Source organism: Arachis ipaensis, chromosome B07 (genome assembly GCF_000816755.2).
Source record: "Arachis ipaensis cultivar K30076 chromosome B07, Araip1.1, whole genome shotgun sequence".
NCBI lineage: Eukaryota > Viridiplantae > Streptophyta > Magnoliopsida > Fabales > Fabaceae > Arachis > Arachis ipaensis.
Genome location: NC_029791.2, coordinates 37,300,138 through 37,327,160, shown reverse-complemented (window position 1 = coordinate 37,327,160; position 27,023 = coordinate 37,300,138). Strand labels below are relative to the sequence as shown.

The 27,023-nt window shown below is 39.4% G+C and overlaps 4 protein-coding genes across 4 annotated transcripts; 1 reads left to right on the top strand and 3 right to left on the bottom strand.

The window, feature by feature from the left end:
* Positions 1,154 to 3,055, bottom strand: LOC110265034. Its single transcript, XM_021107775.1, has 3 exons — positions 2,837 to 3,055; positions 2,431 to 2,662; positions 1,154 to 1,200 (listed from the first exon to the last, which is right to left on the bottom strand). Exons 1-3 carry the CDS (start codon positions 3,053 to 3,055, stop codon positions 1,154 to 1,156), a joined length of 498 nt encoding a protein of 165 aa, XP_020963434.1.
* On the bottom strand, positions 4,175 to 4,881 carry LOC107607085 (uncharacterized mitochondrial protein AtMg00860-like). Its single transcript, XM_016309071.1, has 2 exons — positions 4,869 to 4,881; positions 4,175 to 4,761 (listed from the first exon to the last, which is right to left on the bottom strand). Exons 1-2 carry the CDS (start codon positions 4,879 to 4,881, stop codon positions 4,175 to 4,177), a joined length of 600 nt encoding a protein of 199 aa, XP_016164557.1.
* Positions 14,875 to 15,345, bottom strand: LOC107607086. The gene has a single exon (XM_016309073.1). The coding sequence runs from the start codon at positions 15,343 to 15,345 to the stop codon at positions 14,875 to 14,877; it is 471 nt and encodes a 156-aa protein (XP_016164559.1).
* Positions 23,788 to 25,835, top strand: LOC107607087 (RING-H2 finger protein ATL43-like). Its single transcript, XM_016309074.2, has one exon. The coding sequence runs from the start codon at positions 24,068 to 24,070 to the stop codon at positions 25,478 to 25,480; it is 1,413 nt and encodes a 470-aa protein (XP_016164560.2). The 5' UTR covers positions 23,788 to 24,067; the 3' UTR covers positions 25,481 to 25,835.

Here is a 27,023-nt window from a genome sequence, read left to right as displayed (position 1 = left end):
ATGCCATGATTGATTGAATTGGGCGAGGAATTTGTCATGACTTCAGAAGCGAATCCAAATCCAAAATCTAGAAATCCAAATTACAAATTACATCCAACAATTATAGCAAAATTCAAAATGATAACAATTCAGAACCCAGAAGATTATATCAATTCATACAGCATTCAAAATAAAAAATTATATTCAGCAAACATATTCATCATGAAGCAGCAAAACATATTCAAGCACAGAACTCATAATCAGAAGGCAGCAAGTTCAGAGGGAGGCAAGATTAGAAAATCAAAATCAAGAAGCATAGAACTCATAAATCATCATCAGAATTCATAAGGAAGCAAGTTCATCCATAGAGCAGGCGAGCTCATAAATCATAATCAGAACCCAGAAGCCCAGAAGGCAGCAAATAAATCAAGAAGATAAGAAGTCAAGAACAAAGTCTTACCAACGGCGAGTGAAGACGCGGTGTCGGCGACTTTCGGCGACGAGGAGGCGGGCTCCGCGAGCTCGGCGACGACGAGGCGGGCTCAGCTAGAAGCAGAACGTGGTGGTGGTTTCACCGCTTAACCGCCGGTTTGACCGGTTTTTTCACCGGTTCTCTTCCAATCGGTTTTTGACGTTACCCGAACCGGCTAGGTGACCGGTTCCCGGTTATTCCGATTAAACCGGCCGGTCCGGTTCGGATTTCAGAACCATGGTGCGCGCACAAGCTGTGCTGGTGCTACGAACAGAACGCACTTCCCTACCTGTGCGTGCACACAAGTGTGTGTATCCGCACAGGTCAAAATATTTGCAGGGGGTGTGTCCGCACGAGGGTGTGCGCCCGCACATATCAGAAATCATGAAATTCTGCAACTTTGCAGAATTTCATATTTTTAACACCAACTTTGAAGGATCATAACTTCCTCTACAAAATTCTAATTTTCACAAATTTTATATTGATTTAAAGAGTTTTAAAAAATATTTAATTATAAACAAATTTCAATCAATTTCGAAAACCGAGGCCAAAGTTATGATCGTACAAAGTTCATCAAAATCCCAAATTTACCAATTTTCACCATTTACACAATTCCTTACCATACACATTCCAAATCATACCAAAACATCCAAAACTCCATTTTTCATCAAAATATACCTGTTTTATTACAATACACCAAACTTACCATATTCTCCTTCTCATTTCATCACTCTCAATTCCAACATCAACTATATAACACTTATAATCAAAATTACCATCAAACCCACCATTTCATAAATCACAACACTACAATTATCATAAGGAACCAACTTCCAATCCATACAATCATTCAACAACATCATATCATTAAAATTCATCACAAATTAATCCAACATTCATCAATTCATCAACATTTAACACACCAACCATCATTTTATTTCAACCTATCTTATTGGTCACTAGCCTATGTGTCCATGAATATTATATACTACATAAAGGAAACTAAAATCATACCTTGACCGATTCCCTTTATGCACCAAAACTTCAATTTAGCCCAAACAAGATCCCAACAACAAACCATGCTTTCACTTCCACTCCAATAAGCACAATTAAGTTCTAAAAGCTCCCAAAGCCACAATAATCAAACTATATACATACAATTCACCTCAAATCAACCTAGGGTTCCAATTAAACATAAATTCACAAGGGTTTAGTGGCTCTTACCTTCTCCAATAGATTTACTAGCAAGAATTCAAGGCTAAGCAAGGATTAGAGCAAACCTAAACACTAAGAATCACAAAAACTCATTTAATCAAAAACCCTATAGAGAAACTGAGAGGGATTCGACCTTTTCTTACCAGTTTCTTACATGGGTTTTGTAGAGTTTTTCACAAGGAATGTGTAGCCGTAAACGGTGGGGTGATCGGAGCTCTCTAACTCAAGATATGAGCTTTGGAAGATTGAGATGAATAGTGCCCAAAAGGGTTTCTTCTTCCTCTCTTCAATTCAGCATGAGTGTGAGTGTGTTTACTGTTGTGGCTAATTTGGTTCATTTAATGAGCCTTTTATATGTTGGGTTGGGCCCAACTTGGGCCCGATCTAACCCGTTAGCGTTTTTAGCCCGTTTGGCCCAACTTCTGGCCAAACCTTTAAAATTAACGCCCGGTTTTTCCATTTCTAACATTTTTCTAAGGTTTTTGCTGGTTTTCACTTTTTTTTTGTGGTACCGGGCAGACTTGAACCGGTTCAACCGGTTCAACTGCCGGTTTGTGGTTTTTCATGATTTTTCGCAGAAAGCACATTTTCTGACTCAGAAAAACCCACTGAGTCTGAAATCACCTTTAAATCCTCAAATTCTCTCTCTAACTTTTTGAAGCCTAATTTGGGCAATATTAATTACTTAATTAACCGGTTGATTAGTCGCGGTTCTTACATTCTCCCCACCAAATAAGAAATTTTGCCCTCAAAATTTGAATTACCTGAGAAAAGTTCAGGATAATCCTTTCGCATCTCAGACTCCAATTCCCAAGTATGCTCTTCTACTCCTGCTCGCTCGCAAACAACTTTAACCAATGAGACATCCTTTCCTCGCAGCTTTTTCACACTAGTGTCATCGATCCTCACTGGCGTTACTTGGAAAGTCAAGTTCTCTTCCAACTCGACCGATTCAGGCTCCAACACATGAGCCGCATCCGACGTGTACTTGCATAGCTATGACACGTGGAATACGTCATGCAAGTTAGACAGATGAGGTGGCAAAGCGACTTGATACGCCACCGGCCCGAATCTCTTCAGAATCTCAAACAATCATATGTATCTTGGGTTCAACTTCTTGGTCTTGATTGCTCTCCCAATCCCAGTTGTCAGTGTAACCCTAAGGAATACATGTTCTCCTACTTCAAACTCTAGATCTAACGGTTTCCTTCTCTGATCCACATAATTCTTTTGTCGACTCTGAGCAGTCAAAATCCTTTCTCGTATTCTCTTAATCTTTTCAGTAGTCTCTGCTACCACATCTGGACCTAATACACTTGCTTCACCATATTCATACCAACAAAGTAGAGACTGGTACTTCCGTCCATACAGAGCCTCATACGAAGCCATCCCAATGCTCGCATGAAAGCTGTTGTTGTATGCAAACTCCACCAATGGCATGTAATAGTTCCAACTTCCAGGTTAATCCAAAACACACGTTCTTAGCATATACTCCAACGTTTGAATAGTCCTTTCCGACTGTCCATCGGTTTGCGGATGATATGCGATACTGAGACATAGCTTCGTACCGAAAGACCTTTGGAAGGCTCCCCAAAACCTTGAAGTGAATCGAGGATCACGGTCTGATACTATGCTCGACGGCACACCATGCAACCTTACTATCTCCTTTATGTACAATCTTGCTAACTCCTCCATAGAACAGTTTAATCGGATAGGCAGAAAGTGAGCAGATTTGGTTAAACGATCCACGATCACCCAAATTGCATCAAATCCTTACCTAGTCCTCGGTAAACTGGTCACAAAATTCATTTCAATTCCTTCCCACTTCCATTGAGGAATATCAAGTGGTTGTAGCATTCCTGACGGTTTCTGATGCTCTATCTTCACTTTCTAACAAGTTAAACACTTGGATATTACTATTGCTACATCACCCTTCATCCCCGGCCACCAGAACATCTTTTTTAAGTCATAATACATCTTCGTACTTCTGGGATGAATAGAAAATCCACTGTTGTGAGCTTCTAACAATAAATCTTGTCTTAAACTCCCAACATCCGGTATGCAAATTCTTCCCTTGTATCTCCATAACCCTTTATCATCCTTATTGAATTCTTCATGCCTCTTATCACCAACTAGTTGGAACATTTGTTGAAGCTTCTGCTCATCTTGCTGAGCCCTTTGTATTTTTGATTTAAACGTGCTTGAGATTTGTAGCTGGTTCAAACAATCTCTCCTGGCAACTTCACTAATATCCAGCTTAAGATCTACAAACTTATCCACTAGCTCTTCTTCCTTGATTCTCATCCAAGCTATTGTTAGAGATTTCCGACTCAAAGCGTCTGCTACCACGTTCGCCATTCCAGGGTGATAACTCAACTTGAAATCATAATCTTTAAGCAACTCCATCCACCTTCTCTGGTGCATATTTAGCTCTTTCTGATCAAAGATGTACTTCAGGCTCTTATGATCCGAAAAGATGCTAAATCTCACTCCATAAAAGTGGTATCTCTAAATCTTCAATGCAAACACAATCGCCGCTAATTCTAAGTCATGAGTGGGGTAATTCACCTCATGCGGTCTTAGCTGACGCGACGCGTAAGCCACCACGTTCCGGTGTTGCATCAACACGCAATCTAAACCTTTCAGTGACGCATCACAATATACTTCAAACGGTTCATGCAGTTCCGGTAAGATTAGAACAGGTGCTGAAGTTAACTTCTGCTTCAAGGTCTGGAAACTCTCTTCACACTCCGACGTCCACATGAATGGCACTTCTTTCCTTGTTAACTTCGTTATCGGTAATGCAATCCGGGAAAATCCTTCAATGAATCTTCGGTAATATCTTGCTAAGCCCACGAAGCTCCTAACTTCCGTCACCGTCGTCGGTCTTTCCCACTCCATCACCGCTTCTACCTTAGAAGGATCTACAACTATTCCTCCTTTACTCACCACGTGGCCTAAGAACTTTACTTCCTCCTTCCAGAACTTGCACTTTGGCAACTTAGTGTACAACTTCCGCTCCTTCAAGATTTGTAGCACAATCTTCAAGTGTTCCTCATGCTCTCTTGTCGTCTTAGAGTAAACTAAGATGTCATCTATGAAAAACCACCACGAAATTGTCCAAAAAGGGATGAAACACTCTATTCATGTAATCCATGAAACAGCAGGTGCATTCGTTAACCCAAAAGATATTACCGCAAACTCGTAGTGTCCATAGCGTGTTCTAAACATAGTCTTAGGGATATCATCTTCCTTCACACTTATCTGATGGTAACTGATGAGGCGCAGAAGTTGGTAAATTAAAAATTATTAAAATAGTTACGTTGCAAGTATAGTTCTTAACTCACCAAAAATTTGCCTATCAATTTAGAAATATGTCACAGAGAGTTTAAATTAAAAATTACTGGGAGTTGGAGTCCCAGGTCGTCTCCCAACGAGTTGCAGAAAAGTGTGCTATTTTATTAATCAGATGTTCCAAGAAGTTGAGTTAAGAAAGAATAAAACCAAGTTAAGAGAACGAACTAGAATGACGAGGTCTTGATGAGGAAAAATAACTCTTCTCAATGTTCCAATGCTAAGATCAATTCCCAAAATTAAAATTCTAAAACCTAGAGAGAAAAACCTAGAGGAGGAAAAACTAGATCTAAAACTGTCAACTGTGTAGAATGAATGTTCTCTTTTGTTTCTGCATATTCTCTGGCTCTAGTCTGCTGTTCCGGACCGAAAACTGGGTCGAAATAAGGTCCAAAATCGCCCCCAGCGAAGTCTGCAGATTATGCAGATCGCACATGTCATGCGATCGCGTCATCCATGCGGACGCGTCATTCGCGCTTTTCCTTGCCACGCGTTCGCGTCGTCCACGCTACCGCGTCACCTGAGCTTTTCCAATCCGCGTGGCCGCGTGAGCCATGCGGCCGTGTCACTGCGATTTGCTCTCCTTCACGCGGTCGTGTGAGCCATGCGACCGCGTCACTTCTCGCTGGTTATCTCCTCAAATTCTTGTGTTCCTTCCATTTTTGCTAGCTTCCTTTCCAATTTCCAACTCATTCATGCCCTATAAAGTCTGAAACACTCAACACACAGATCACGGCATCGAATGGAATAAAGGAGAATTAAAAATACATAATTAAAGTTTCTAGGAAGCAGTTTTCAAACATGTTATAAATTCAGGAAGGGATTATAATTTCATGCTAATTTAATGAATAAGTGGGTAAGGATCATGATAAAACCACACAATTAAACACAATATAAACCATAAAATAGTGGTTTATCAATCTCCCTACACTTAAACATTAGCATGTCCTCATGCTTAATTGAAGGAGATAAGGAAATAAGTATGAACATGTAGAAACTCATGAAATGCAATGCAAGCCTATATATATATATATAAATAAATACAACTATATGATTCTTGCCTACTTGATCAAAAGTAAATAAGCTCTTCAAAACAATTACAAATCAAATTCCACTAATTCTATCATTATACAATAAAACAGATAAAGGTGCAAGAAGATAGCTGATGAAAGCAGGGAACATGAAAATTCAAGCATTGAACCCTCACTGATAATGTATGTACGCTCTAATCTCTAGTGTATAGGGTAATCACTCTATCTTTCTCTAATCATGCTTTCTAACTTTTGTTCTTCTCCTAACCAATCAACAACAGTTAATATACCAATGCAAACATCATGAGGTCTTTTCAAGGTTGTAATGGGGCTAAGGTACAGGTAGGGGTATACATATGGTTAAGTGAGCTAATAAATTGAATCTTTAATTAACCCAAGCTTCAACCAAGAATGAAATAATTATGGTTAAATAGTGTAACCATACATAAAGGCTCAAATCTTTCACAGGTTGTGTGTTCTTTAGCTCAAATATCATGTTCCAAATACAACTCAAGCAAATTTATCATAAAAATTTTGAAAAATTAGTGAAATTTTGTTCCAAAGATAGAGTCTTAAAAGAAACTTATTGTCTTTTCAATCAAGTAGAACATGCATGCAACTATCCTAACCTATGCAATTTATTCTATTCTATAAAAGAAAGAAAATCTAACTAAAGTATCCTAATTATTGGTGCTAGGGAAAAGAAATTACCTCCGGAAGTCAGGTACTGACCGACTTCCCCACACTTAAGGCTTTGCACCATCCTCGGTGCCATCCGTCAGGAACAGAGGTGGGCTGGTAGCAGTATCTCCACAATCGGGACCGTCATGGCTCCCTGTGCTGGTAAAAAAAGTGGAGTCCGGGGTATCTGAGTCCCTAAAGTGTCCCTTAAGTAGCTCCTTGAGGTGTTTGAATCGGCACTCGTTACGGCGCTCTCTCAACTTAGCTTTGTGTTCTTGCCGATCCAACCTTTCGATTATCTGCTTGAGCAATTCATCAGTTGTAGGTGCTTGTGGTGTTGAAGAAAGATTATCTTCAACTAGAGCAGTAGGAAGACTTGTAGTGGCTGCTGGAAGTCTGAGGTATTTTCCGTTAGGGACATACTAATCATCCCGTGGAAGCACGGCTTTGGTGTCCCCAGCTCTGTAGGAGACTCCTGCTGCTAAGACAAGATCTGAGACCAAGGCGGGGAAAGGTAAGTTGCCCGCAATTTGTACATGTCCCATAGCATTCCGGATATGTCTTGCGAGATTCAGAGGTTGGTCTGTAAGGATGCACCATAGTAGAACGGTCATGTCCGCAGTGAAGGAGGACTCATGAGTGCTCGAAAAGATGTAATGGGACATAATCTGTGCCCATACGCGAGCCTCCAAGGTAAGTAGATTCTCTTAGGGCGGGTACGGTGGTATCCGTAGATCCAACGGCTGCCAGGTAATGCAATAACTCCGAGAACGGAGTCCCAGTTAAATTGGTACCTCTAGCGCTTAAGTGCGGCTTCTTGGAAGGCGTCCATTCCTTCTGGAATAGGGGTAAGACTCAGAGCTTGCTGAATGGCCTTTTCTGTGATGGGGACTTGCTTCTGCCAGACATAAACAGACGGCAGGGATGGCATGTAGAAGTTAGAGTAGAACTCAACTACCCAAGAAAGATTGACTTGCCTTGGCTGTCTCCGTAGGAAACCCCATTGTCTTCGTTCAATTTGCGGCTCAACAAAGGTAGCAATGTTGGACGGGAGGATAAGAAGGTATTCATTGTTATAGTTTCTTTCTGCCAGGATAGGGAACATCTGCTCACAGTAGCGATTGGGAAATCGCGCAGTGTCCTTTGCTGGAAAGGCTTTTTCCTTTTCATCAACCTTTATTATCCTCTTAACTCTTTTTGTTGAGGGCTTGACTGCGGTTGAAGAAGGCTCTGCCACTAATGCTCTTTTAGTTCCTCTTCTTGCTGGTGGTTTGGAAGTAGCTTTCTCTTTTCCTTTCTTGGAGGCCATCCTGAAAGAAGGGAAGAGAAAGTAAATTAAATTCAAAAAGATATACAGCAAGGAAGGAAACGGAAAAGAGGGTGATGGATGCACATTAAGATATACTGACATTATCACATGCTCGCGAGTACATGTGAAAAGCCAACAATGGGAAATAGCTAGTGCATGTAAAGACAAGTGAATGCAAGGTGTTTATTGGCATGCCGACAAAGGGCATGAGTAGCATAGACCAAGCAATACTTTGTAACAAACCATCACGTTTGTATTGACAATTAAATTCAATTAAAATAATAGTAAAGGAAGGTTGTGAAAAGCAAGCATTGAATAGTATAACAACATAGAGAAGTGCATAATGCCATTTGAGCTTTTTCACAAACACATAGCATGCATGGTGAAAAAGGTATAGAAAATATGAAGGGGAACATGCAAGCAATCCCTTAAATAGAATAAAAATAATTGTCAAACAATTTGCAACAATCCACAAGCATATAATGAGGGATAATGACTCAAAAAATTTCTAACACCATGTAAAAAGGAAAAGAAAAAAGAAAGAAAATATGAATAATGAAAAGAAAAAGAAAAGAAAAGAAGATACATATAAAATAATAAGAATGATAGAAAAAGAAAGAGGGAAGAAGAAAATAGAACCTTGTTAATGGAGGTGAGAGAGATAGAGAGTGAAAGGTGAGATAGAAGGGGGAAGGGGGAAGGAAGAAATAAGGGGGGAAAAGAAAAACTAGGATTTGGAGGGGAGAAAGATAAGATAATTTGGCAATTTAGGTTGAGCTGTGCGGTGCACGCGACGCGGCCGCGTGGGGCACGCGTTCGCGTGAATGCGCTTCAAGTAAGGTGACGCGATCGCGTTGGTCACGCGGTCGCGTGACCCATATTATGCCTCTGGCGCGAGTGCAGCCTCGCACCAGCACAACTCTCTGTTCAAATTAATTTATTTGCCAAAATTGGGACGGCGCGATCGCGTGGGGCACGCGATCGCGTGAGTTTGCGCCAGAAAATGGATGATGTGGCCGCGTCAGCGATACGGTCGCGTGATAAGGATTGTGCTTCCAGCACCAATCCAGCATCACTTTCGCACAATATTTCATTGTGCACCCTTTTACGTCGAAAACTTCAGGGCATGCGGCCGCGTGGGGCACGCGGTCGTGTGGGAGGCCATGATTCCCATGCGACGCGAACGCGTCAGCGACGCAGTCGCGTGGAAGGATTTGTGCCATTGGCATGCCTCTAGCCACACTCCAGTGTGACTTTCTGTTCATTTTTATTTTTCTTTACTCTCCCTGTGACGCAGACGCGTCGCTGAAGCGATCGCGTCGCGTAGCGAAAAAAGAAAAATTTTTTTTTTGAAAGAAATAAAACATGTAAATGCAGATGCACGAAAGTACTAATAAAGAGAAGAGTTATTGAATAGGAAAAACTAAAAATAAAGAAAAGAACGATCATACCATGGTGGGTTGTCTCCCACCTGAATCCACAGTCTAAGATCTTTCTAGCTGTCCTTTGAGGACCAAAATGTCCTCCACTCTTAGATGAGTGACAGGCCTCTAAAATGGACTAGAATTCTGATTGAGGCACACAACGTCTAATTACTTGATCAGCGCCACATCTCCATAAATATGGGTCATCCCATATATAATATTTAGACTCGCTTTTCAGCTTATCTCTTTGATGCTTAGAGAAATTCGGAGGAAATGTGCGGCTAACTAAATAATTAGCAACAGGTGCATACCAAGGGACTACCTCAGGCTTGCAGGTTATCAAAAGGAAAATTATCATCTATAGGAGTAGAATCATCCTTAATATGCTCAAGGTGACTCAAGTGGTCTGCCACTAAATTTTGATTACCACTCCTATCCTTTATTTCTAAATCAAATTCTTGTAACAGCAGTATCCAACGTATAAGTCTTGGTTTGGACTCCTTTTTAGCTAATAGATACTTTAAAGCTGCATGGTCCGAATACACTACTACTCTAGTACCAAGTAAATAAGCTCGGAATTTATCCAGAGTAAAAACAATAGCAAGAAGCTCTTTCTCAGTAGTAGTATAATTGGCCTGGGCAGTGTCTAAAGTCTTAGACGCATAAGCAATAACGAAAGGATCCTTACCTTCACGCTGAGCTAGCGCTGCTCCTACTGCATGGTTGGAAGCATCGCACATGATTTCAAATGGCTGGCTCCAGTCTGGTCCTCTCACAATTGGAGCTTGAGTCAGAGCAGTCTTCAGCTTATCAAACGCTTATTTGCAATCCTCACTGAGCTCGAACTCAATATCCTTCTGCAGTAATCTGGATAAGGAAAGTGAGACCTTACTAAAGTCCTTAATAAATCTCCTGTAAAAACCTGCATGGCCAAGGAACGAACGGACTTCCCTCACAAAAGAGGGGTAAGGTAAACTAGAAATAACATTCACCTTTGCTGGGTCTACAGAAATGCCATTATTAGATACCACATGTCCTAATACAATTCCTTGTTTTACCATAAAGTGACATTTTTCGAAATTTAATACAAGGTTTGTATTAACACATCTATCTAATACTCTAGATAATCCATCTAAGCAAAGGCTAAAAAAATCACCATAAAATCATCTATAAAAACTTCCATACAGTCCTCAATAAGATCAGAGAAAAGACTCATCATGCACCTTTGGAAAGTAGCTGGTGCATTGTACAAGCCAAAGGGCATTCTCTTATAAGCATAAGTCCCAAAAGGACATGTAAAAGTAGTCTTTTCCTGATCCTCAGGAGCTATATGAATCTGGAAATAACCTGTGTAACCATCTAAAAAGTAATAATGTGATTTACCTGACAGGCGATCCAGCATTTGATCAATGAATGGAAGTGGGTAGTGATCCTTACGGGTAGCTTGGTTGAGACGCCTGTAATCAATGCAGACTCTCCAAGCATTCTGAACTCTAGTTGCTATGAACTCTCCATGCTCATTCTTCACTGTAGTGACTCCAGACTTCTTGGGCACCAGTTGTACTGGGATTACCCATTCACTGTCTGAAATGGGATATATGATACCTACTTCCAACAGTCTGGTCACTTCCTTTTTGACAACTTCCAAGATGGTGGGATTCAATCTTCTTTGGGGTTGACGGACAGGTCTTGCTTCCTCTTCTAAAAATATTCTGTGCTCACATACTTGAGGGTTGATGCCTACTATGTCTGCCAAGCTCCACCCAATTGCCTTCTTATGCTTTCTCAGCACATCAAGTAACTGCTCTTCTTGTTGAGAAGTAAGTTCCCTTGCAATGATAACTGGAAACCTCTGCTCATCTTCGAGATAGGCATATTTGAGATGTGGAGGGAGGGGTTTCAATTCTAACTTTTGATCATGGGCAGGCTCTGGATTATCTGGAGCTTGTGAAAATGACGAAGTGCCCTCATTGTCAGTTAAGAGGGTCCCCACTCTTGGACCTTGTCCAGTGTGCCTCTCTTCAAACTCTTCCTTGTGAAATTTAGCTACACTTTCATTTATGACATCACACTGGAAGATGGAACGATCTTCTGGGCTTTTGTCAATGACTCCATTCAGATTGAAGATTACTATGCGGCCATCTATTTCAAAGGAGTATGTTCCTGAAAAGGCATCCAATTTGAATTTTGATGTCTTCAGGAATGGTCTTCCGAGTAGGATTGATGATGGCTTATCTGAATCATTATGGGGCATCTCCAAGATATAAAAATCAGTGGAAAATGTAAGTCCTTTAATGTTCACCAAAACATCTTCAGCAATTCCAGCCACTGTAATAATGCTTTTATCTGCTAACACAAAACGAGCTGCCGACCTTCTTAAGGGAGGGAGCCTCAAAATATCATATATAGACAAAGGCATTATACTGACACATGCTCCTAAATCATACATGCAATCATAAATTACTACACCACCAATAGTACAGCTAACTATACAAGGACCTGGATCACTACATTTTTCAGGTAATCCTCCCATTAAAGCAGATATAGAACTACCTAAAGGAATAGTTTCTAATTCATTAATTTTGTCTTTATGGATACATAAGTCTTTTAGAAACTTTGCATATTTAGGTACCTGCTGAATAACATCAAAAAGAGGAACAGTTACCTCAACCTTTTTGAATATTTCTACTATTTTGGGGTCGGGTTCCAGCTGCTTCCTGGGCTTCCTTGCAAGTTGTGGAAATGGAATAGGAGTGGTTTCTTCTGTGGTGTCTGCGCCTTTTGGTGCTTCCTCCTGTGGTTGAGCTATTTCTTCTTCAGCTATGTCCTGTATGTCCTCTTCCTCTTCAACATCTTCTATTTCTACTACCTCTTCAGCTGAGGTGTGTTCTGGTGGGCTTGGTTCCTCCTGACTCCCCTCCTGCAGTGTGGTTCCAGACCTTAGGGTGATGGCATTAATGCCTCCCTTTGGATTGGGTAATGGTTGAGAGGGGATTCCAGTGGAGCTTGAAGGTTGGTTACTGGAATTTTGCGTTGATCCAAGCTGTGACATAAGAGCTTGCAAAGTAAAAGTGAGACCATTCAGACTGGCGTTAATACTATTCATGTTATTTTCCATGGTCTGTTGTCTTTGCTCAAAAGATTGTAGTAGCTCTTCATTAGGAGATAAAGAAGAATGAGTAAATTGAGATGTCTGCTGTTGATTGTTCTGTGGTCCTTGGTTTTGCCTCAGGTGAGGTGCTTTGTAAGGTTGATTCTGCTGCCTGTTGTTGTTGTTATTATTCCACCTCTGATTTCCCTGATTATCTCTGCCTCCTCTGTTATTGTTGTCCCTCCAATTCTGGTTAGAATTGTCCTGCCATCCATGGTTATTATTTCCACTTTGATTGTACCCTTGGTTGGGGCGGTCATAGAAGTTATGAGTGGATGCCACCATGTTGTCTTCTTGTTGGAGCTGCGGGCATTCATCAGTGTAATGGCTGTAATCAGCACAGATTCCACAAATTCTTTGCGGGACTAATTGTTGGTTTTGCTGTGGCGAAGGAGGTTGAGCTTGCTGAGCTTGTTGTTGATTCAATTGCATCTGCTTCAGCAAGTTGGTCATCTCACATATACTTTGAGTTAGAGCAGCAGTCTCTCTGTTAGAGGATACTTCTGCAACGGCTTTTGAACGGTCTTGCCTTTGTCTGTGGTTCCTAGTAGATTCAGCTAAATCACTGATCAATTGCCAAGCCTCATCAGTGGTCTTGTACTTCTTCATAGACCCATTGCTAGCACTTTCCAATGTGGTCTTATCTTGGGGCCTCATGCCCTGTGTAATATAGCTAAGCAACACTATCTTGTCGATCATGTGGTGGGGGCATGCTTCCAGAAGATTATTGAAGCGCTCCCAGTATTCAAAGAGAGTTTCATTGTCATCCTGAACAATTGTGGAAATATCCTTCCTCAGTTTATCAGTAACTTCAAATGGAAAGAATTTTTCCAAAAACTCCTTTCTGAGTGTATCCCAGTTGGATACATTTGCCAGAGGTTGAGTGTAATACTAGTCTCTTGCTTTTCCCTCGAGAGAAAACGGGAAAGCTTTCAGCAAAATTGAAGTTTCATCAGTACCATCATGCCTGACAGTAGAACAGGCTGCCTGGAAATCTCTCAAGTGCTTGATAGGCTCTGGAAATCTCTGTAGCTACCGCTAGATGATGCGCTTGAAACGGTTGCATTGTAAAATCAGGGGCTCCTTCCTCCTGGATGGTAACTCTCCTAGCTGCCATGTCTTCTGCACGTAAAACAACCGAATCAGTAGAACGGGGGCTGGTTTCTTCCTCAAGTTCACTCTTAGATCCGCCCTTAGAGTGGACTAACCGACGCTGTTCTCGCCTTATTCGTGAAATAGTCCTTTCAATTTCAGGATCGAATATTAGCAAGCGCGGATCAGGAAGTGAACACGTCATTTGACGGAAGAAACATGCAGCTCATAGTAGCAAAATAAAATAAAATGCAAATAAATAAATTCTAATTAATAACTTTAGCACTCTATTGCAACAAAAACTAGATCTAAAACTGTCAACTGTGTAGAATGAATGTTCTCTTTTGTTTCTGCATATTCTCTGGCTCTAGTCTGCTGTTCCGGGCCGAAAACTGGGTCGAAATAAGGTCCAAAATTGCCCCCAGTGAAGTCTGCAGATTATGCAGATCGCACATGTCACGCGATCGCGTCATCCATGCGGACGCGTCATTCGCGCTTTTCCTTGCCACGCGTTCGCGTCGTCCACGCTACCGCGTCGCCTGAGCTTTTCCAATCCGCGCGGCCGCGTGAGCCATGCGGCCGCGTCACTGCGATTTGCGCTCCTTCGCGCGGTCGCGTGAGCCATGCGACCGCGTCACTTCTTGCTGGTTATCTCCTCAAATTCTTGTGTTCCTTCTATTTTTGCTAGCTTCCTTTCCAATCTCCAACTCATTCATGCCCTATAAAGTCTGAAACACTCAACACACAGATCACGGCATCGAATGGAATAAAGGAGAATTAAAAATACATAATTAAAGTTTCTAGGAAGCAGTTTTCAAACATGTTATAAATTCAGGAAGGGATTATAATTTCATGCTAATTTAATGAATAAGTGGGTAAGGATCATGATAAAACCACACAATTAAACACAATATAAACCATAAAATAGTGGTTTATCAGTAACCGGATCTCAAATTGATTTTGGAAAACACTCCAGCTCCTTGCAATTGATCCATCAAATCATCTATCCTTGGCAGCGGGTACTTGTTCTTCACAGTCACTTTGTTCAATTGTCGGTAATCCACACACAATCTCATCCCTCCATCCTTCTTCTTTACCAATAAAACTGGCGCTCCCCACGATGATACACTCGGTCGAATAAACCTCTTGTTCAGAAGCTCTTCCAACTAAGTCTTTAACTCTGCCAGCTCTATCGGAGCCATCCTATAAGGTGTAATCGATACTGGTCCGGCTCCCAGCACCAATTCGATCGCAAATTCAATTTCCCTCTGAGGTGGGAACTCAGGGATATCTTCTGGGAACACTTTTGGAAAATCTTTAACCACTGGTATCTGATCTAAGTTCTGGGCATCATCCAACGCATTAGCAGCCAACAGAATATAACCCTGACACTCCTCCCCACTACAGTGCACCATTACAGAATTCAGGTAATATCCCGTAGCTACCACCACTCCATTCTCTCCTTCCGGCATAAACCGAATGGTCCGCTCAGAACAGTCCAACAAAATCCGATTCTTCGACAACCAATCAAACCCCAAAATCATTTCAAGCCCCACCATTGGTAAACAGATCAAATCATGCACAAAATCTCTACTCTCAAGCTTGAAACCTACTTGTCTACAACCTGACCTAGTCATAACTGTAGTCTTACCTGGCACCGTAAAGCAAATGTTAATCAGAGATTACAACAGTTCTAAAGCTCATACGTATAATATATAGAAGAAATATTATAATCTAGAAGCCCGATGAAGGATATAGCTCAAAAATAGTATTTCAAAAGCACAAAACGTACTAACAAAGCTACTAGCTTGAGGCACAAGAAACAAATAAGATATATCAAAAGATAAGTATATAATATCATAGGAAACTAGCCACGACTCGCGAAGTTTAAGCCGGCTAGCCATATACAAGTATACAGAACCATATAGAAAACTGATAGTTTGAAACAGCTTATACAAGTTTTTCTCTCATAAATATGCCTCTAGGCAAAACGAAATACAAAAGAGAGATGTATAAACAGATAAACCAAAAAGACTCCAAAATAGTCCAGGATCCTCTGCTTCTGTTACCATCCCAAGAAACTCACCGAGGTGGGTTGTAACCTGCATCTGAAAAACACAACAAAGATATGGTATGAGAACCGGAGGTTCTTAGTATGGTAACAGTGCCCAGTGATGTAGGATATAAGACCCCAGGACGCCAAAGACAATCCTAAACTCCATATCCATCACAAGATTCAAGCTTAAAACATTCTAAAACAAATAAGTATAATATAAACCTTATCATAATTAAACCGGGTGATCTATCTTAAGGGATTTCTATTCTAACCAAACACCGCTGTCCCACAGCCTTCACCAACCTATCCTCCATGCGATCCCATCGCCACCGCCTTCCGAACCTCCTCAATCCTAGTAGAAAACATAATTAGTAACAATGCAAGTAATTCACAAGTAAAGGCATACAAGGCAAGTAGATCAGGTAAGCAATTAGACATGTTATTCAATTGGACATACAAATTTAAGTCGGCAAAGCAAGCAAACAGGTAGAAAATGCATATGATGAATGCCTGCCCTACTGGCTGTGATATCACATTGTCGGTTCAACTGCCAACCCGACACATCTCCATGGAAACGTCGCCCTACGAATTTCTCATATGGGAACCCCGAGATATAGTGCCTGGATCACTGTCCAGGTACCGGCGCCTGCTCGCCTATAGATTCGAAGGGATGCGAGCAAGATACTCTTGCCTCAGACCTCACATCTCAATGCAAGCGGGATGAACCACTGCCCTTACATCGCTGCCGCTACCTCGACAGGCGGGATCCAACCGCCGTCCCTGCCGGACGCACAGCGTCTCATATTCTCAGTAAAAACAATATTTTAGTGGTTTTCAGAAAAACATTTTCAGTATACAGAGATCCATTGTCTCAATCCGAGTGCTCGAATCAGCTCAGCCACTGTCCATTCATAACTCAGTTTCCAATGTCAAAAGTTCATCATTCCTTATCTCATATATCAATCATCCTCCACCCAAAGTCAAATCATTCTCAACATGCCAGAAACCTAAGCCTCCGTTTTCTAATTTATCATAAAACCATGCTCTAGAACCCTTAAGTTATATCCCATGTTCTAATACTCAAAATTAAGCCCAAAACTCTTAAAATGGTGTTTTAGAAGCTTACAACCTTGTTAGGAAGGTAGAATAGTTGAAAAACAAGAAAAATTTAAGAAACAGGACGTGTGCAGCCGTAGAGGGGTGTGTGCGTGCGCACGCCCAGGAAGTTTTAAGATGTGTGCGTACGCATAGGGGTGTGAGTATACACAGGTAACAAAATTTCTAAAATCTGTTCCCTCGCACAACCTGTGCCAGCGCCCCCAACAGATTGACCTTCCCGACGTGTGCGTCCGCACAGACCTATGTGTCCGCACAGGTTGAAGTTTTTCCTTGGATATGTGCGCGCACAAGCCGTGCTGGCGCTGCGAACAGAACGCACTTCCCTATCTGTGTGTGCGCATAAGTGTGTGCGTCCGCACAGGTCAAAATATTTGCAGGGGGCGTCCGCACGAGGGTGTGCGCCCGCACATATCAGAAATCATGAAATTCTGCAACTTTGCAGAATTTCAAATTTTTAACACCAACTTTGAAGGATCATAACTTCCTCTACAAAATTCCAATTTTCACAAATTTTATATCAATTTAAAGAGTTTTAAAAAATCTTTAATTATAAATAAATTTTAATTAATTTTGAAAACGAGGTCAAAGTTATGATCGTACAAAGTTCATCAAAATCCCAAATTTACCAATTTTCACCATGTACACAATTCCTTACCATACACATTCCAAATCATACCAAAACATCCAAAACTCCATTTTTCATCAAAATATACCTGTTGTATTATAATACACCAACCTTACCATATTCTCCTTCTCATTTCATTACTCTCAATTCCAACATCAACTATATAACACTTATGATCAAAATCACCATCAAACCCGGATTTGGATCCTCTAAAGTTTGATAAGGAACCAACTTCCAATCCATACAATCATTCAACAACATCATATCATTAAAATTCATCACAAATTAACCCAACATTTATCAATTCATCAACATTTAACACACCAACCATCATTTTAGTTCAACCTATCTTATTGGTCACTAGCCTATGTGTCCATGAATATTATATACTACATAGTGGAAACCGAAACCATACCTTGGCCGATTCCCTTTATGCACCAAAACTTTAATTTACCCCAAGCAAGCTCCCAACCACAAACCAAGCTTTCACTTCCACTTCAATAAGCACAATTAAGTTCCAAGAGCTCCCAAAGCCACAATAATCAAACTATATACATACAATTCACCTCAAATCAATCTAGGGTTCCAATTAAACATTAATTCACAAGGTTTTAGTGGCTCTTACCTTCTCCAACAGATTTACTAGCAAGAATCCAAGGCTAAGCAAGGATTAGAGCAAACCTAAACACCAAGAATCACAAAAACTCATTTAATCAAAAATCCTATAAACCCGAAATTTTGAGGAGAGAAACTGAGAGGGATTCAAGCTTTCCTTACCAGTTTTTTAAATGAGTTTTGTAGAGCTCTTCACAAGGAACGCGTAGCCGCAAACAGTGCGGTGATCAGAGCTCTCTAACTCAAGATATGAGCTTTGGAAGATTGAGATGAATAGTGCCCAAAAGGGTTTCTTCTTCCTCTCTTCAATTCAGCATGTGTGAGTGTGTTTAGTGTTGTGGCTGATTTGGTTCATTTAACAAGCCTTTTATATGTTGGGCTTGGGCCCAACTTGGGCCCGGTCCGACCCGTTAGCGTTTTTAGTCCGTTTGGCCCAACTTCGGGCCAAACCTTTAAAATTAATGCCCGGTTTTTTCATTTCTAACATTTTTCTAAGGTTTTTGCCGGTTTTCACTTTTTCTCTTGCGGTACCGGGCAGACTTGAACCGGTTCAACCGGTTCAACTACCGATTCACGATTTTTTACGGTTTTTTGCAGAAAGCACATTTTCTGACTCAGAAAAACCCACTGAGTCTGAAAATTACCTTTAAATCCTCAAATTCTCTCTCTAACTTTTTGAAGCCTAATTTGGGTAATATTAATTACTTAATTAACCGGTTGATTAGTCGCGGTTCTTACACCACACGTTGCATTGGGGATTGTTAGTGGGATTTCAATTTTATTTAATCTAACATTCAATGCTTTGTTTCTACTCTCTCTTCTCTCTCTTTGTTGTTTCGGTTGTCACTTCACTCAAGAAAGAAGAGTGAACAAGTTATCAAAGAAAAGAGAAGTTCAAAGAAAAATAGTGAAGCTATGAAGAAGAAAAAAGCTAGTTTGATGATGGCCTCTGAAGAAAGAAGATCCGAAGCATGTAGTGGCTAAGATTGTTGCCACTAAAGGCAAGATGTGAAGAAGAAGCTTCAAGATCTTCATGCCTAAAGTAGAAACAATCGGCCTCAGTCAGAGAAGAAGATCTCTATGGTGAAGCTCATTTTCACTTTTTGTTCATCCAAGACAAAAGGTAGCTATTGTAGCTACGTGGAGGAAAAAGCAAAAATGGAACAGATAGAGCTGTCAAGGATCAAGAGTTCATCAAGGGTCAGAATTCTTTCTTGGGGACAAAGTCAAGATGGAAGGCTCAGATTGATAAAGCTTGATGAGAAGGGATGAGAGAGAGGTACATGCATGTTGATTTGCTTTCGGTTTGCCTCTCTCTTCTCTCTGTCCAAACCGATTGTGTGTTGAAGAAGAAAATGTTGGTGGTTTGGTTGAACCGGTTTCAACCTTGGAAGCTTCCTCTTCTATAATAAGGGTGAACAGTCAAGGGTTGAAGCAAGGAGTTAGAGCACACGTTTGAGTTTCTATAGCTCTTTGAGTTGTTTATTCTTCTCCTTCATGGCTTTCATTGAATATTTCTTTTTCTCAGTGAGTCTGTCTGTGTTTCATTGGTAAAAGGCAAAATGTGAGGTTTTGTAAGAAAAAGCCAATGAGTGAAAAAAGGCAGAGAGTTAAAGAAAAAGCCATTATTATCTCAAAAATTCTTTGTATGTATTTCTGTTTTGTTGTAATGATCCTGAGGGGATTCTCTTGCAAGTTGGGTTAGCACTTTGTGGTTGAAAGCTAGATTGAGGTCTAGTCAAGTTTAGGTTGGGGTAGAATCTGGACTTGTTCCCTTGCAAGTTGGGTTAGCACTTTGCGGTTGAAAGCTTGGTAGTTGTCCAAGTCAAGTTTAGTTTTGGGGATAGATTCTGGACTTGTTCCAGATAGGAATGGGTAGTTCCTAGGGAAGAATTGGTATATGTAATCTGTTGATTATAGTGAAATTCCGTCACTAATAAACCACTATTTTATGGTTTATCTTGTGCTAATTTGAGTGGTTTTTATCAAGTCTTTGCATACTTATTCATACAATTTGCATGATTTTACATTTCCTTCCCAATTTTGTTCTATGGTTGAAAACTTGCTTCCTAAGCCTTTAAATTGTGTATTTTTAATGAACTTTTATACCATTTGATGCCGTGATCTATGTGTTAAGTGTTCTCAGGCTTTATAGGGCAGGAATGGCTTAAAGGATGGAGAGGAAGCTTGCAAAAATGGAAGAAACACAAGAAATAAAGGAGATGACCAGCAAGGATCGACGCGCACGCATGGATCACGCGTGCGTGTGATTTGGAGATTTTTACAGCGATGCGTGCGCATACCTGACGCATACGCGTGACACGCGAAGAAGACCATCGACGCGTACACGTGACATGCGCCACGTGCAGAAACCATAAAAGACGCTGGGGGCGATTTTGGGCTGAGTTTGGACCCAGTTTTTGGCCCAGAAACACATACTAGAGCCAGGAGACAAGCAGAGACTCAACAGACATTCTCATTCGCATAGTTTTTAGTTTTAGTTTTGAATCTTAGAGAGAAACACTACTTCCTCTAGGTTTCTTCACATTCATAGTTTTAGAGTTTTATGCTTTTGATTTAGATATTGAAGAGTTACTACCTCCATTGAAGTTTCCATTATTCTAGGTTGTTTTCTTATTCCTTTACTCTTTTAATCAACCATTAACCCTGTTCAGATTTAAGTATGGATACTTTTGATTTTGGGATTTATTAATGCAAAGAATTATTTTTACTTTTAATTAATTTTCAGTTATTATCTTATTTAGTTTACCATGTCTTCTTTTTATTCCCTTTTATGGTTTATGAAAATGGCATTCATGTCAATGGAGTAGACTCTTAACTTGACTTGGGAGTTAATTAAAAGAAGACCCTTGAGTTGGAATACTCAAGTGTAATTAGAAATTGGAAGTTGTTGGCTGACTCTCTAGTCACTCACGCTAATCCTTCCATAGAAGAGGATTAGGACTTGTGAATAAGATTTGGCTCAATTGCTTGACTTTCCTTTATTCGGTAAGGGTTAACTAAGTGAAAACAACAACCTCTTGCTATTACACTTGGGAGAAATTCAACAAGGATAGAACTTCCAATTAATCTTCTCCCAGTCAAGGCTTTTTATTTTGATTATATAAATTCTCTTGCTAATTTTCATTGCTTTAATTTACAATCATTTAATTTTCTGTTCTCCAACTCTTAAAATTTCTCGAAAATTTCTGACTAATAAAATAGCACTCTTTTGTCAACTCGTTGGGAGACGACCTGGGATTTCTACTCCTAGTATTTTTATTCTCAATTTGTGACAATTCTTTCTAAATTGATAAGCGGAGTTTTCGTCGGTTAAGGACTGTACTCGCAACGTTATTTCTATATTAATTTCTTAATCGGCAATTTTTCGCCACGTCAGTCACTGTTGTGATGGAGACTGGATGTAGGCTGCATTGCACTTAGCAGCTGAACCAGGATACTTCTGGGTGTGATTTTCTCTTTCTCATCTACTCCATTGCTAATTCTGTTGCATAGGAGACAAAGTTGAAAAATATCTCCTAACCGGTTACGAGACAAAAAGAAAATATCTCTTGACTTGTTATGAGATAAAAAGCAGAAATATCTCCTGAAGCTATCTTAAAAGGCAGAAAGTAATATTCAGCAAAAAGAGGGGCTAAGATTCAACCCCCCTTCTCTTAGCCACTGATTACCATCACAAATAACAAACAAACCAACACAATCACAGCATATGAACGGAAGCATAAAAACTACAAACATAAGCATCAACAATGCTATATTTCTAGTTAACAGTCTTACCTTAAAAGTTTGAATATATTCTTGACAGTGGAGAAAATATTATTATTTTTATTTACTTCAAAGAAAAAAAGGTTCGTCTATGAATTCTAACATTTAATTTATATCATAAAAAATATGATTACTTTCTGGTGGGTTGCTCTTGATACTTTCCAGCAAAATAAGCTCCTTGATCTTGGTTACAGTTTCTTGTAAAGTAAGAATTTTAGAATCAATAGACAGTTACAAAAGAGACATTACTAGTTTACTGAAACAGAATAACGCTATTAGTGCCTAGGCTAATGGAGATTCTAAGCAAGCTACCTTTCTTGAATTACAAATTACTAGTACACATCGAAAGAAAATTGATAACAAAGTAACATACAGATTCTCTAATTCAAACTTTTTACCAATGGAAATTACTTTGCGTTTCGACCACTTCCCCACCAACAATCATATTGATCACAACACCATCTCCAGAACAAGTCATAAAATCTTATCAATAATAAACCAATCCACCACCCCCTGGGAGCATAGTGAAAGAATCAATAAACCAAACCCTAATGAGATTGATTCATAGAAATGATACCATACCATCTTGAATTGAAGCTTGTCACAAAATTTTAAAGAAATCACAAAAATCAAATCACAAATAATCCAGAAATATAAATTATAATGAACAAAATCAAAATCTCAAGAATAATAAGAATTAGAAATATAAATTATAATTAACATAAATCACAAAAATAAGAACAATGCTGTAATAATTAACAATTTCACCAAAGTAAATTAAGAATAAAGAGATAATATGATAGAAAACCCTAAAACCAGTAACAATAGCAAGATTTATAGACTAACTAACAACAATTATTCAATCTAGTAACCACAGCAAGGTTCACAGATTAATTAAGAAGAATTATTCAACAATTATTCAACCCAGTAACAACAGCAAGGCTTACAGATTAATTAACAATTATTCAACCCATAACAAATTCACAGATTATTCAACAATTATTGTTGAAAAAAATACCTAGAAGCTAGAAGCATAGAATAGAGCAGATCGTAAGCAAAAGGGGGAGCAGCGCTGACCGGTGGAACAGAGATGGTGCCGACGACGGTGGAACAGAGATGGCGCTGACGACGCTAGAATAGAGCTTCGTGACGGAGGCAGGAGGCGATCCCGGCGACTGTGGTTCCACTCTTGAAACGTTAGTTGCATGACCAGGAGTGAGGGAGTGAGCTTCGAATCTCCAACTTGCGACGGTGGCAGGAGCAGTCCAACGACTGATTGGAAGTGAGGGAGTCAGTGAGCTGGCATTGAGAGGAACAACGAGCTCGAGGGTGATGGGAGGGAGGAAGTGTGTGTTGCTGTTGTGCTGTTGGAGTGAGTTAGGGTTGCTAGATTGGTAATTGTTAAGGGCTTAGTGAATCAGCTAACAAAACGACAGCATTTTTTTTCAAATTCAGAAAATCGACCGAGTTCTGGTTTGGTCCGACCAATCAATTCTTAACCAGTTTAACGGTTCAACTTAGGTTTTTTATTTTTATAGTTTTAACATATGATTGAACCGTAATTTCCGTCGATTTGTAATTTGACCGGCCGATTTGAACCAGTTTTCAAAACATTGGGATTTAACAACTATGGTCAAAGATAGTAGGTATAGTTTGTGAATTGAATTCTACATATATCAAAGTTCCATTATTGTTGTTGATACGAGGGTTATTTTAGTGGGTGGTCTATAAGCACTCAGAATTTAGAACATTTTTTAATAAAGAGAGAGTCAGCAATATTAAGGGAAAATTAGTAAATTACCATTGACGAAGTAGGATTAGATGTGAAAATTTTTATCTAATACAAACAATACGAAGAGCGCACACACATATACAAACTTTATTTTGAGGGACCAATTAAGGTCACACAATGCAAAATGCAAATTTTACGTACCAAATTATAAGCTTTTTCATTATTCAATCAAAGCTTGGCAAGTTTTTGGTGTTTGTGTTGTCTCAAGCTCTGAAATGTTCTCTTTTTAATTTTTCCATAAATTCCTACCATAGATTCTCTCCCCAAATAGCCTCCATCCTCTAGTTTTCCTCATCCACATATATATGCACTCACAATAACAATGTGCCTTTTCTTTCCCCTTTACCATCTTATACTACTTTTCTAATGCCAACAACAGAAATAATAATTAGAAAAACCATTAGCTTCACTCTTGCACATGACATGGGTGGTACCCTTTCATTCAATCCAATATTCAACCTCACATTTTCCTTTTTCCTCGTCACGGTTACCACCACCTTTACCCTCATTGGCCCCTTCATTGTTGCCGACGCCGACGACGATTCTAGAGAATCTCCCCCTTCATTCCCCAGTTTCCAAAACTCAACGAATAGGGTACCATCCACCAACGGCATATCGACAAGAAACTCCAACCATTTGAACAGAAAATCAGAGCCATTAAAGCCAAGCACGATTATCGTGGTTGGTGTCTTAACCACCTTGTTCTCTCTTACATTTATTTTCCTTCTTTACATCAAGCATTGCATCCATAGGAATAACGAAAACCAATCCCATCAAGAAGGTGAGCCACTGCAGAGAAATGACTCTGGCATTGATCGTGGTGTTGTGGAAAAGCTACCGATTTTTCGATTTGGATCGCTAAGAGGACAAAAAGAAGGGTTAGATTGTGCAGTTTGCTTGAACAGGTTCGAGCACACAGATGTTCTTCGTTTGCTTCCAAAGTGCAATCATGCTTTCCATGTAGATTGTGTAGACAAGTGGTTCGATGCGCATTCAACTTGCCCTCTTTGTCGCAATAGGGTGGAGCTTAAAGACATCGTCCCGAGGGAACAATTACAAGAACAAGGAGAAAGAGATGAATTAGTGGAGGATATTGAGAGAGGAACCTTTCGGAGAGTCTCGGGGAGGCACTCCTCGGTGTTGGGGGAAAGAGAAGGTGGCTTCTTGGAGATTATTACACATAATTCAAATGAGAAAAAGAATAAAAAAATGAAGTCTTCTAGTAGCACCAGGTCATTTCACACTTCTTCTAGAAGCTTCGGAGGCTTTGTTCGCCCAAGAAAGGACAAAACGTTAATGGCAAGGCAAGAAGGTAATTTTAGTAATAATAACAACATAGGTAGTAATGCAGAGCACCATAGGTTGCAGCACCAAATTATTATTGATTCACCAGTGGCCTCTTTCGTTAAATCTAACGGTAAAGGAGAGTCATCATCATCACATCCTCATCATAGATGGAGTGAAGTTCCACAATCGGATCTTTTGTACTTGACTTCTGAGATGATAATCAATGATGCTGCTTCTTCTGTACCTGGGGAAAGAAGAGCAACTCATAACCACATCGTTAGCAATGAGAATAAGAATAATGGCGGTTTGAAGAATTTGAGGAGTTTTTCAGAGGTTACGGGAATGAGTAGGTTCTTAGGAGGGAGCAAAGGAAGAGAACATGGCAATCACGAAGAGCAAGATAAGCAACACTGTGTGGGGGTTGCTACAAGGTGGTCAGCTTGGAGCTCAAGGTCACAACGACCGCAAGCAAATGTTCAGTCGGGATCATAGTTACAGGAACCCAATACGTTCTGATATGGAAACGAGTTACGTCGTTTGTAAAGTATTTTACGTGAAAAATATACATATTAAGTTTTGGTACGCAGATAAACTGATACATGAAACGCGCAAATTGATGCTCAGTATGCTATCTACTTGGTGAATTCATGTAACTATAGTCGGGATTGTTTGTTATCAAATCCTAATGGAGAATGCTATTATTTTTGGACGAGCTATTGTGCTAATTGATTCCTTTGTTTCTTTAGATTCTCGACACCCATAACACACAAAGATTGGAATCTGAATCGTTATAAGACAATTTTGTAGCTAACATAAGGAAACCAATGAGTATCATCGTTCTCGGTTTTTGAAGGATGGAAAGTAGAAAGTGAAAAGAAAAATTATATTTACATTACTTTTTGTGTAAACTCTTTTACACATTTTTTTACATAAAACATAGTTTTGCTAAAAAAATCAACTTCTTTAAGAAAAAGACAAATTCTTTGGATTGAAGATTGTATTACTGTATATAGTAAAATTTTGTCTTTAACGAAAGGTGATATAAATATCATTTTTTTAGTTGAAAATGAAATCATTAGCTACATGTTCGCTAAAAGTTATTGGTCACTTATATATATATTTTAACACCACAAACATAAAAGTATGTGAAGAGAAGAAAAAATTAGAAGAGAATGACAATTTTAAAGGTAATTAATATTAATATAGTATATCTAAAAGTGGGACTATCAGGTTGGATGTCTAACACTATAAAAGAAATGTATTTATTTTTCAGGTATAAGTCATTTCACCAACACCACCTCCCCCTCTTTAGAGTTTTTTCTCCTCCATCGATGCTCTAGAAGGTTTTTTTCAATCAGTTGCAACTGGTGGGATTCGAATCCGAAATTTTTAGATGGAGAAGAGAGACTATACCATTTGAGTTATAACTCGTTTGCAAAGAATTGTAATTCTTTTTTTTTTTTTTGGACGTGTTCAGTTTTAGAGACCAACCGAACCAAACCCAAACCCATAAACAATGATCCCGTAAAGGCAGCACAATTTTTTTGTTAATGAGGCTATGCATTGAAGACCCTTGTTGTCTGTAATGAGCCAATGGCAAGCCCAATTCTATTAGCTTAAAGGCAGCACAATTTTTTTGTTAATGGATCAAAACTCAATGACAATTTTTGTTTAAGGTATATTGAAGTTTGTTAAGGGGTTATCTATTTTCTGTCCCCAAAAAAAAAAAGGGGTTATCTATTTGAGTTTTTGGATCAGATCCAATAAGTGTGTTATCTTTTAATTGGTGGATATTATTTTAAACAATAAGATTTTGGTGGCATATTTTATTTTAAGCAGTAGAATAAAAAATAATAATTTAGGATTAATTATTTTTTATTTATTGTAATTTGTATTTACAATTTTAATTTGAATTTATAATTTTTTTTACAATCTTGAGAGCAAAGTTGTTTTGAAGGGAAGGATAATAATAAAATTAAGATTGGGTTATAAGCCGAATTAAAAAATTATACTATAAATAAAAATATCATGTAAT